This window comes from Leiobunum rupestre, chromosome 10 (genome assembly GCF_980474605.1).
Source record: "Leiobunum rupestre chromosome 10, qqLeiRupe1.1.hap1, whole genome shotgun sequence".
Classification (NCBI taxonomy): domain Eukaryota; kingdom Metazoa; phylum Arthropoda; class Arachnida; order Opiliones; family Sclerosomatidae; genus Leiobunum; species Leiobunum rupestre.
Genome location: NC_143393.1, coordinates 6,895,790 through 6,906,949, shown reverse-complemented (window position 1 = coordinate 6,906,949; position 11,160 = coordinate 6,895,790). Strand labels below are relative to the sequence as shown.

The 11,160-nt window shown below is 40.3% G+C and overlaps 2 protein-coding genes and 1 long non-coding RNA gene across 3 annotated transcripts; all 3 read right to left on the bottom strand.

Moving 5' to 3' along the window:
- Positions 1-144: 144 nt before the first annotated feature.
- Positions 145-565, bottom strand: LOC149923474 (uncharacterized). The gene is made up of 3 exons (XR_016476903.1): positions 474-565; positions 380-403; positions 145-302 (listed from the first exon to the last, which is right to left on the bottom strand). It is a non-coding gene; the product is annotated as an uncharacterized LOC149923474 (long non-coding RNA).
- A 2,390-nt stretch (positions 566-2,955) lies between these two features.
- On the bottom strand, positions 2,956-3,543 carry LOC149923473 (uncharacterized). The gene is made up of 4 exons (XM_090161626.1): positions 3,354-3,543; positions 3,244-3,284; positions 3,097-3,174; positions 2,956-3,036 (listed from the first exon to the last, which is right to left on the bottom strand). Exons 1-4 carry the CDS (start codon positions 3,514-3,516, stop codon positions 2,956-2,958), a joined length of 363 nt encoding a protein of 120 aa, XP_090017752.1. The 5' UTR covers positions 3,517-3,543.
- Positions 3,544-5,944: 2,401 nt separating this feature from the next.
- Positions 5,945-6,864, bottom strand: LOC149923472 (uncharacterized). Its single transcript, XM_090161625.1, has 7 exons — positions 6,665-6,864; positions 6,563-6,603; positions 6,406-6,483; positions 6,278-6,337; positions 6,191-6,208; positions 6,088-6,111; positions 5,945-6,001 (listed from the first exon to the last, which is right to left on the bottom strand). Exons 1-7 carry the CDS (start codon positions 6,840-6,842, stop codon positions 5,945-5,947), a joined length of 456 nt encoding a protein of 151 aa, XP_090017751.1. The 5' UTR covers positions 6,843-6,864.
- Positions 6,865-11,160: the final 4,296 nt, after the last annotated feature.

Sequence of the window (11,160 nt, the reverse complement as noted above, 5' to 3'; positions counted from 1 at the left end):
TTTCGCCTTGACATTCCAAGTGTACACGTTTATAATTTCCTGGTTAAAACTATTCTTACCCGCCGAATTAAACCCACCGTCAACAGCTTAATTTGGACTGTATTTCCCAATAGATACTAAATTTAAGTTGCAGTTTTCTTTATTGTTTAAATGTGCTCAAAGTCTATTACAATCGTTGTATTGGAAAAGTATTAAAAACTTATGTTGGCATCGTTGTGAATTAATTTTAAGACTTTTTCTGAACAGGTTTCTTAGCTTCCACTTTTTCCAGATTTTTCTTTCGCTGCTTTACGCATGCATTGCTTCAACGGTCAATTTATCTTATCAATATCTTAACCGTCATACCATTGTTGTTCACACAAAATTTAAAGAGTATTACCTGAAAAGCTTTTAAATCGGCCTCCTAAAATAAAAAATAAATAGCTAATTTATTATAAACTCCTGATAAAACGAATAAAAAGCGTAATATTTACCTTTGTTTCTTTGTCCTGTATTTCCCAAAGATGTGAGGAAAAAACAAATAAGTGTTATCAAAAGTAGCAAAAATAACAATAAGTGTGCCAATGCTGAAGATTTAGCGGATGTTGCTATCTTGGATTAATAATAGTTCTACCTGGATATATCATTCCAAAATTTTTCCGACTGAAAATGGCTTTTGCGACTGCCGCGCCAGGTTGCGGAGAATTTTGGAAACTCCCGTAACAAACAAACGGAATTTCCGGTGTGGGAAACACGTGCTTTCAAACTTTTAATTATAGGCATAAAATAGATCTTCTATTTTGGTTTAATTTAAAAAGGTAATTATGTTTGAAGTATTATATTTAATAAATGCACGTGGGAAGGTAGAATGATATATCCAGGTAGAACTATTTTTAATCCAAGTTGCTATCGAGATAAAGCGCATAGAAGGCTAGACTAGTATGGTCGATGCACCTACTTTCTGGTTTGTATTAGAACGTGGATAGATGGCGGTAGCTTTTCCGTCAAGTGGAAAATAATTAATAAGGCTACTAACATTCTCCAGCGCTTCCTTATTTCTCGAAGCTCTCACCAGGCGACACTGTTTCTAGTTTTGAACTTCATTCCCTCCCGAGTGTACAGTGGCGTAGCTAACACACCCTTGACCCCCCGCGAAACTCTTTTCGGGGTTTTAGTCGGTATCTAGTATATTATTTGATAATAATTTAGGGGCCCCCTGAAGCCCTGTGGCCCTCCTGCATTGTGGGGTTATTATTTACGCCAGTGTTTATCCTCCCTCCTCCCCTACAAACTTTTACTTCGAGAGTAACATCCATTTTAAAAACGCTTCCATTTGACACCCTTTCGGTAATAGCATAAGTAACATAATAATAATAAGGATGACACTTCCTATTGCTTAAATGCTATTCTTCTAACCGAACCTTTTCTCGGCACTGATACTCTCTTCAAGCTGTGACTTGGACTCGCGACTTACCATTTTGGATGACTACTTTTGATAAAAATTTAAGCCTAATATCGGAGAGCACGTTCTGGAGTCGCGAGGGGCTTTGGCTTTGTTTTGAAGCCCGCGTGCGAATCACGCGTGATAAAAAACATGAGCTCGTGGCGCCGAGAAAACCTTTTTTAATTTTTATCATTTTAGCCTAATATTCCGCCTATCTATCGGAAACCAGGTATTTCGGCTTAGCGGAAGTCTCGCGTATTTTAGACACTAGAGGGCTCTGTGCTGAGAAAACATCTTGATTACGCAATAACTATGAAAATCAGTTTGGTTGTAAGTCTCGTTAATTGTCATACTTATTGTTCTTATGTTACTTATGATAAAAGGCGCTAGCATCCTGTTCAACTTGTTAAAATTTTCCACGCACTCCTTAATATTATAGAGTAAAAGGCTCGTGCATTTCATATAATTTAAGGAGCTCGCGCGAAATTGCACGAGCCCGTTTGCCCCAAAATATCAAGACGCGCGTGGAACTTTTTAAAAAGTTGAATAAGACACAAATAGAGTTTATGGTAGCTAGGAGCAACAAACACAAGGAGAACGCAACCCGTCAAAAGTCCTGGATTTTCTTGTATACGTTTTTAATTGGCTAGACGCTTTAGCGCCTGCTGCCGTCGGAAGGGGAAAATTCGGAAATTGTCTTCCCACCCGCCCGTAAAACGTTCAGCGTAAAGGCTCGTGACGCTCGTCCAATGAAATTCGTACACAACCCTCCGTTAGCGTGTTTAAAGGCTAGCTGCGTTCTCCTTGTGTTTGTTGCTCCTAGATGGTAGCATCTATTAAATCAATTTTGATATTATATTACATCAGGGGCGTATTAACCATTAGGCAGAGTAGGCACGTGCCTAGGGTGGCATTTTTCTAGGGGCGCCGAAACTCCGATAAAGCTTGCCCCTACTTAACTGACCAACCCGTTAGACAATGTCAATAGGCATCGTGCGTAGTTTAAATTTTGGTCATAAGTATCGCCGCCTATGAAAGATGTCTGCTCAATAAGAAGTGGGAATAATCCATCTCACTGTTAGGCTAATGAATGGATACTTCTACACTATATACTTCCGGTCTATTCATTCAAAATAAATAAAGAACGATTGCTAGCATAAGTCTATAATATTGTTCCATAAGTTTGTCACTTTGGGGAATATTTTACTGAGAGATAGTAACGAAGTGACGTCATAACAAGAATAAAATTTCCCCCTAGCGAGCCGCTGTCAAAGGCTACGTGTGATGCGGAAGCAAGCGGACGCAAAACGGCGAAGAAGCCCGTATTGTAGTCTGTCTCGTGAATAGCTCTTAGTAATATTTTTGCATGTGAAGAAAATGAAGTGTCACACTTATGTAAGAATATTATACACTTATGTTGCTAGGAAACGGTCCCCTGTCCACGCTCACTATGTTCGCAATCTTAAATTTTCAAAATCATAATCATCGCAATGATAGAATAGTGACCAGGAGGCCGTGGCTAGGACAATCAACTAGGAACCTTCCAAACGTACCATAACGTCTTTCAAACTTTCTTTGATTTTCTTGTTAATCTCGTGCATTTGCTTTCTCGTCTAGTACTCAAAAAACATTATTAGCATATTTGACGGTCAAGAGTTAATTTCAAATCGGACCTCTTTTTTCGGACACATTTGAATTTTTACTTCGGCTGAAATTTCAATTTTGCTGACCGCTTCTTTGATAGCGGGGTACTATGGAAAGAAAACATGATGTTCCTGGATGGAAAGCCTTCAGAAATAAAAGTAATTAAGAAAAATTACCAGTTCGTTACTTTGGACGCAGTTGGTCACCGCTTCGTCACCTAAAATTCAATTAACTCTTAACGAACCGAACGCAACAACCATGGAAAGTGAAAAAGATTGTAATTTACCGCATAAAGCAGCGCTGTACGTCATCTGTCGGAACAAAGGTCCACCACCACCTCCGGGGGGTCCGCTGTTAGTACTCTTGACACGAGGTGGACTTTTGGTTTCCTCGCCAATACTGACTGCAATGAGTGCCAGAAATGTTAACGGTAAAAGTGCAAACCACATGACGATACGGCACGAAAGTGAAAACTGAACTTATTACGGGGAAAGACACGGCTAGTAGGGTCTATTCCGATATAAGTACAAGATACAACATTGTTGGTTCAGCTGAGCAATCGTGGATGACATGATGGAACTTTCAATATCGAGTACGTGTGTTCTTGACGTTAGGACGAGTCTTTTCATCTTTCTTGGGTGAGCTTTTGGTGTCTGCGCCAATAGTAACTGCAACCTAGGAGCAACAAACACAGCACCCCACACAAGGAGAACGCAACCCGTCAAAAGTCGTGCATTTTCTTGCGTACAATTTTCATTGGTTTGACGCTTTAGCGCCTGCTGCCGTCGGAAGGGGAAAATTCGGAAATTGTCCGCCACCCTCCCGTAAAACGTTCAGCGTAAAGACTCGTCCAATGAAATTTGTACACAACACTGTGTCAGCGTGTTTAAAGGCTAGCTGCGTTCTCCTTGTGTTTGTTGCTCCCAGCTGCAACGAACTCTAGAAAATTCAATAGTTAAAGTCGAAACAACATAACGACGTTGAATTTATTTAAACCATGAATATTTAAATCAAGCATTACCCGAAGGTATCCTTACCTACTTTCGCGCTAAACGAGTATCCGGTTTTGTTAAGTCAATAAGCATAGGACAATGGTTGCCACTCGTGGCAGTCTCCAACAGGTTTAAGCTAATAGATTTAAGCCTTTTCTCGAGTGAAGAGATTACACCATATTAGTTCTTTTTTACGCGATCTAAATACGTAAATTATGACAGTGGCGGCGTCAGGACGTTTTGCTCAGGTAGGTTAAGTAAGTGAGGTCCCCTATTTTTTCGAGCCCCCTTGGAGGAATTTGGGCTGTTTATAAATTAGCGAAATATGGCGATTCATCCTGAAAATTTAAATTTCTGTAATAAATTTCAGTATATTCTAATAAATTTAAAATTTAACTCCCAAACATTTTCGTTAAAATTAAATAATTTAATAATAATCAGCTAGGCTAATACCCAAGGCTCCACTATAGGCCTAAGTCATCGAGTGACTTTTAAAGCCATTAATTCAGATGGCTGGGTTACAATGCGTAGGAGGGTGGTGGCAAGCCCTTCATGCCACGCGAGCCAATAGCTCCCTACACTTACTATTACCGCTAACCTCGACAAGTTGTTATGGAAGGGGAAACTGAAGAGCTCGGGGGAAAACACCTTAAACCAGTAGGGAGAGAATTTGCAAACTCAACGCGGAAGGAGTGGTTCCCAGTTTCCACCCAGTGCCACAAGCTGGGATCGAACCCGCCTCCTCTTGCTGCGAGGCGAAAGTGCTAACCACCCCGCCAGCCCCTCGGTAGGATCTAGGGGGCCAACCTTGACGCTACTGATTAATGGTTAACTAGACAACATGTATGTGCACAATGTTAATTTATTCAATTTCAGTGCTAAAACCAATTAGAATTGCTCAAATTAATTTCCAAGGCGTGCTAAAAGAAGCGAGTACATTTTTAATAGTCACTTAAAAGTTGGAGATTCGATGTTACAAAGTTTTATGTTTTTAAATATCGCCTTGAGAGAGACGACCGGAGGTATAAATGTTGAATATTAATTGGTAAGGGTTTATTCGTATGTAAGTACAAGGCAAGACGTTGTTTGTTCAGGTGACCAGACACGGATGACACGACGGAAACGTCAATGTCCGCATAAAAGCTGTTTATTTTTTATATTTCGAAATTTAATAAATGACGGGATTTTCCTTATGGATATAGAGCAGTTTTTTTTATAATGTACAGATATGAGCGTGACGCTTAGAAAGTCAGACAAAAGGATCATATTTGGTGTCAGACAAGAGTAAATAAAAATGTACGTCAGTGAGAGACTGCCTTCGCCGATCTATTACGGAGCCTTTTTATATTTTACTGAGAGCTATTCACAGAGAGACGTCATCAGATAAATAAAACGCCCTCTAGTGAGATGTTGTCGAAGCCTACTTGAGACAGGAGAGCGATTGGACGCAAAAAAAGTGAAGAAGCACACTGTATCATGAAAAGCGTTCAGAAAACTTTGGGCATGTGAAGAATAGCAAGTTTTATAGTAATGAAACGATATTATGAACGTGGGGGACGGTGATGCTACATGGAAAATAAAATATATCTTTTCATTGTCTACTACAATGTCATAATACAGCGATTCCCAAAAGGTGTTCCGCGGTATCCTGGGTTTCCGTATAAGGGTCACAGGGGTTCCGAGAATTCACAGCGCGGCCATCTTTGTTTGTGTCAAGAGTCTTTTAAGATAAGTTAAAAAAATGAGTTGGGGCAAAATTAGGTGGATAATTTAGGGTTCCATAGCAAAAACAAATTGGGAACCGCTGTCATAATAAATAGTGCAATTGTTTTATAAATATATAACATTTATTCAATTTCGTGATATTTACAATATCAGAAGTGGGTTATTCTTCCGGGGGTGGGCCACCTCCCTTACCCTTAAAGTTCTTCTTCAAGCATTCCTGTAATAAAATCATACCATATTAGATTATGATTATATGACGCTCACCGTATCCCGAGAAACATTTATGAAATCAGCGAATATTACATGGAAGGGCTTCATTTCTTCAGGCTATAAATGTGGAATATAAAATTATAAAAAATTCAACTTTTTTCAATAAAAATAATCACAAAATAAACCCTCAATTTACCTTCATTTTATTTTCCTTCTATAGAACCATAAAAAAAATGGTGATTACCGATTTTATTACCAAAATGCGTATCACATAAACGCTTACCATGATGTCCTTAATGCTATCCCCAAGTTTCTTCCTAGTGTCCCATTCGGTTTTCATTTGCTAATTATATAAATTTGTGTATAAATTACGGCAATAAAATATAGGTTTGAGGATGATGAAAAACCTACGTCTTTCGTTGGGCAAATTTTGGCCTTAACATCGGCTGGCACCTCAACTTTGCTCATAGCTTCTTTGATTTCATTGAACTACGGAATAAGTTTAAGCCCTTTCTAGACACCTTGACTTCATTAAAATCCGTTTAAAGGAAAATAAGAAATACTATACCGAAGCAATGGATGAAACGCATTTGGTTATTTCTTCGTCTCCTAAAATTGACACTCTCATTAGGAGAAATAACTACCAGAAATTCAGAATAAAAGTACAAACCGCAAACGACTGCCCTGGTGTAATGGTGCATCATCATCATGCCGCCTCTCCCTCCGTGTCCTCCTTTCCTTCCCTTTCTTGGTCCCTTGCCAGGTCCCTCGCCTTTCTCTTCCTCGCAAAGGACGAACGTAAGGAGCATAAGGAAAGTGGACAACGTGGCTATGATCTGGAACTTCATGATGGCTGAACTGTCGTTTGGGTCGACAACCAAAAGGCAATAGGGAAGAAGGACGTTCTTTCCACGGGCTTAAATACATCGGTGGGACGCTAATTGTCTTTGGATTTCGATATAATCATGATGAAACTGTTTATTCAGGTTTAGTTTAATGGTGAAAGACGCATTTTTTTGCGTAATTGTAAAATGCGTGCGAGTATAGTATCATTTTATATTGTATTCCCAGTGGTATTCCACTGTTAGTTCAATACCGAGCATGGTACCAACTTTTTATCATTAAAAACCTATCCAATGATAAAAACGAAAACTTTTTTGCGTGTCGTATGAATTTAATTCCAAATTCGTTCTTGTTGCGCATTGTGCAGGCCTCGCCCCAAAAGTATTTTTTGTTTTCCGCTGGAAACTCTTTAGAAGGCAAATACGAAATGATAATAACGATAAAATATAAATATCCCTCCCGTTTGAACAAAAATTAAGCTCTAAAAAATTAGTTTCACCCGATCACCCGTAATTGCCTTCAAAAGTGACTTAGGTATTAGCTTAGCTGTTTATTATTATTTATTATACCTGTAAATCAGGTGGCTCAATTTAGCAAGCTTCCATAAATGATCTAGACCTTCAGAATGGTTATCTAGATCTTCGAAATGTTTAAATCGAAAATACAATACATCTTGAAAATAATGATCACGAACTTCAATATGGCGTTTTTAAAAAAAGGAAATTTGGACTCCCCAGTTGTAAATAATAACACCGTAAGGATAGTTTAATTAAAATCCGTTCGGAGTTATATCGAGACTAAAATAATTTACTTTTTGAGAAATTCAATATTCCAAAGTTTAGAACAACTGGCAGACGATATTCCAAAAAAAAGTAGTTGCTCTGGCTGCCATGGGATGGCGCTAAAAATCGTGTGTTCAAAGGTTTGAGTCGCCTTAGAGAAATAGGGGAGCCCGCATTGGGGGAATACAATTAGCTTTTTCAGTTTACATAGATCCACGTAGTGGCAAATGCGAGAAGCTCATAAACTGCTGGATTTTCGTCTGCTAAGCAGACGCTTTATTGAAAATCGTCTTTTTAGCAGATGAAAATCCAGCAGTTCATGAGCTTCTCGCATTTGCCACTACGTGGCTCTATGTAAACTGAAAAGGCTAATTGTCTATTCCAGGATGCGTAGTCTTCATCTTCTTAGATTGCAGAGGCAATCCCTCAATTGTTGGGGTTTTGCGTAAAGAATGCGATTCATTAAAACATAATTTTATTCGATATTCGTACTATAGGCTTCGCGTGTAGTTTAAGTTATGGTCATAAGTATCGCCGCCTACCGACCGAGTTTTAAATTAAATATATGAAAGCTGTCTGCTCGTTCAAAATTATCTCTGCATAACAGCTGAAAGTTCAACCGGAAAACCTAGAAATTCCAAAGGTGTCTGCTATTTCTTCACATATTTATGTTACGTATATTAAAGCAGATTGCGCTATATTTCCTAAGCTCGAAGCCTATAGTCGCAACGTCAACAGACTTGAACGGAGTGTTTCTTTAGTTCTAATTTTTTTTTCAAGGAAAAAAGAAACAAGGGCTGATTGGGTCTGAGAAGACCGCGAGCTCGGCGAAGAATTTGAGGCGTGAGTGGGACGGGGGGGACAAATTCGGTCCGCCCATCCACCGGATTAATCAGGGCGAGATATGTGTAACGGCCACGCCAACGGGGGTATACGTGGGGACATCCATCAGATTTATAGCCCGGTGTACCAGTAAGATTGAAACCACACCACCGGAGGTCCATCATCAAATGCCCTACGCCAGCGTTCACACGCCCGGACAGGTGACAAAACCAGCATGGGTAGCAGAACCCTACTACTGATGGTCGCACCCTCGACGCAAGCCGCTCAACCCAGCAGAAGGTGTAGCAATGGGCCGACCAACGCGCCACTTCGCACACAGCAGTGGGAATGAGAGCGGATGCTCTGGCAACGCCAGCCAACACCCCACCTAGAAAGGTAGGGAGCCAAGCCCTTTGGAGAGAGCGCCTAAAGGGGAACGGCGGGCACACAGTAGTCCGCATAACCCGGCACAGCTGGAACCCCAAAAGGCCGGGAGATGGGTCCGCCGTGCCCTCATACGGAGGCCCGCAGCCCCACAGCAGGCAACTCAATCCGCCGAGACGGCCAGTTTGCCCTGCCCCTCTCCGTTAGCCTGGGCCGAAGCCCAGTTACCAGCCCACACCGAACCGAAGTAGGAGGTGGAGATAGGACCATTTGGACGGAGCTAACATCTCCCAGTGCGCCACCGCCCGTGGTGGGTTACAAGAGCCGGACCCCGAGTCCCCGGTAAAGCCACCAGTTATTGCACACTCCGACCCCTCGTGGGCCGATACGTGGGGACAGGGGTGGGGACACCCGTGGCGGATGGATTCCGACCACCCGTTGGGGGATTGGTGGTCGTCCTCACACGGCCATCCACAAACTATGCCTCCCAGACGCTTGGGATTACAGGAGTACAAACTAGAAGGATTCAAGTGTACCTGGAGAAGAAATTTGTATTCCCCCAACCAATACCTCGCGGTTCGTCTACGGCTGTCGCTGGGGGAGTCAAACACTTGGACATAACGTTTTTAGCACCACCTACAAAGCTTCGGAGTAACCTAGGAGTTAACAAAAAATTCGTCTGCTAGACAGTATTTCGAACTTTAACGGTTTTTAGTTTAGGCCAAGTCGAAGAAAGTTGCCAGAAAACTATATAATTTCAAAGAAAGAATGTTGAGTTTTAAATTTAATTATGGGGAAATATTGTTGCTTCGACAACTGTCGTAGCGATTCTAGGTGCCATAAAAACATAATTTTTTATCCGGTTCCTATACCGGGCAGAAATGGCAAAAACTAACCGCTATAATTCAAACTAGAAATAGAAAAAAAAAACCTCAACATGTGGTCATACATGTAGTTCACTAGATGGCTCCGTTGTAGATTGATGTTCAAAGGTTTGAGGCTTTGAGTAGCCTCTCCCGTGGCCCCCGAATTCTTCTCCAGGTACACTTGGAATCCTCCTAGGTACGCCACTACTCCCGGCGTTTAGTTCTAATTTTAGGTCGATTTTTATTGCTTTCAGACAGAGTTGCCAAACGCACGATAATTATCGTAGAAATCGATAATTTTTTGTCTATTTTGTTTGTACTATAATTTAACGACTTACTACATAGTACAATTGTTTCGATAACTTATAATATTAATTTTGTGTTTTGTTACTTGGTTTTTAAAAAAAGGTCAACTTAATTTAGACATTTTTAATTTACCATATGTACATCTTCAAAAGTATGATAATTATTTTCTGAAATCGATAATTTTATCGCCTTGGTACTATAATTTGAGTGTCCCTACCTGACAACGCTTTTCTCAGAACACGTAATCAGAAATATCTTTTAATAGTACCCCGAGAATGCAAAAGGAAAACTATCTTAATATTAGAAAAATTAGTTTTGTGCTGAAAGAACTTGATCTTTAACTCGTTAAGTCATAAGTCTAATTGCGACCGAAAACTATCGCTACGCCCTCTTTGGTTCGCCATTGAAAGCTAGATAAGTAGCGGTTAAAGCAGACGATCTATTATAGCGTTTTCCATTTGATTGCTCAAGATTCGCTCCGAATCTGTCTCTGATGTCATAGATCTCGCCCTAATCGACTAGAGTAAAACCGCAAATGGAACATTACATTATCATATTCCCGCGCTTTGTTGTTTTTCGTCTGCTAGTAATTTGAATTTTCTTGGTCTGCCATTTTGCCAAAAAATCTAAAAGGAACACGCAAAAATTTGCTCCGATCTCGAGCTCGATCCGTTGATCTGTCGAAATCGGCAGATCGGTTTTAGGCGATCTCGGAGCACACAAGAGCTGGAAATGGAACACGCGAAACTTGATCGGAGCAGATCCGAGCACGCAAATGGAACATAAAATGTTGATCAGAGCGATCTAGAGCACTCGAGAGCAGTCAAATGGAAAACGCTATTTTTTTTTTTCTCATCGTTATTCGTAAATGTGACTTTATAAATAATGATACTTGAATTTTAATATAATTTTGAATCGTTTGCTTATATTTTGATAAGAAGAAGAAACGTTCTTATGATTTTTTAATTTGTATGTAGCAGACACCCGATCATAGGCGCTACCTCCGAGAAGCTAGAGCCGTTACGCCACCTAGGGGTCTATTCTTTAAATATTCGAAATCCAATTTTCGATCGAAAACTAGATTTCGAACTTCGAGATCTCGACGAATGGTATTCGGTAAAGATTTCGAATAAGCATAAATCAATGCAAATTGTCGAAGTCGA

Coding starts and splice junctions, on each gene's coding strand:
- LOC149923473 (XM_090161626.1), bottom strand. CDS start 3,516: ATGTGGTTTGCACTTTTACCGTTAACATTTCTGGCACTCATTGCAGTC. Junction 3,285..3,353: donor GTACAGCGCTGCTTTATGCG/GTAAATTACAAT, acceptor ATTGAATTTTAG/GTGACGAAGCGGTGACCAAC. Junction 3,037..3,096: donor AAATGTGTCCGAAAAAAGAG/GTCCGATTTGAA, acceptor TTTGAGTACTAG/ACGAGAAAGCAAATGCACGA.
- LOC149923472 (XM_090161625.1), bottom strand. CDS start 6,842: ATGAAGTTCCAGATCATAGCCACGTTGTCCACTTTCCTTATGCTCCTT. Junction 6,338..6,405: donor AAATTTGCCCAACGAAAGAC/GTAGGTTTTTCA, acceptor TTATATAATTAG/CAAATGAAAACCGAATGGGA. Junction 6,002..6,087: donor AAGAAATGAAGCCCTTCCAT/GTAATATTCGCT, acceptor ATTTTATTACAG/GAATGCTTGAAGAAGAACTT.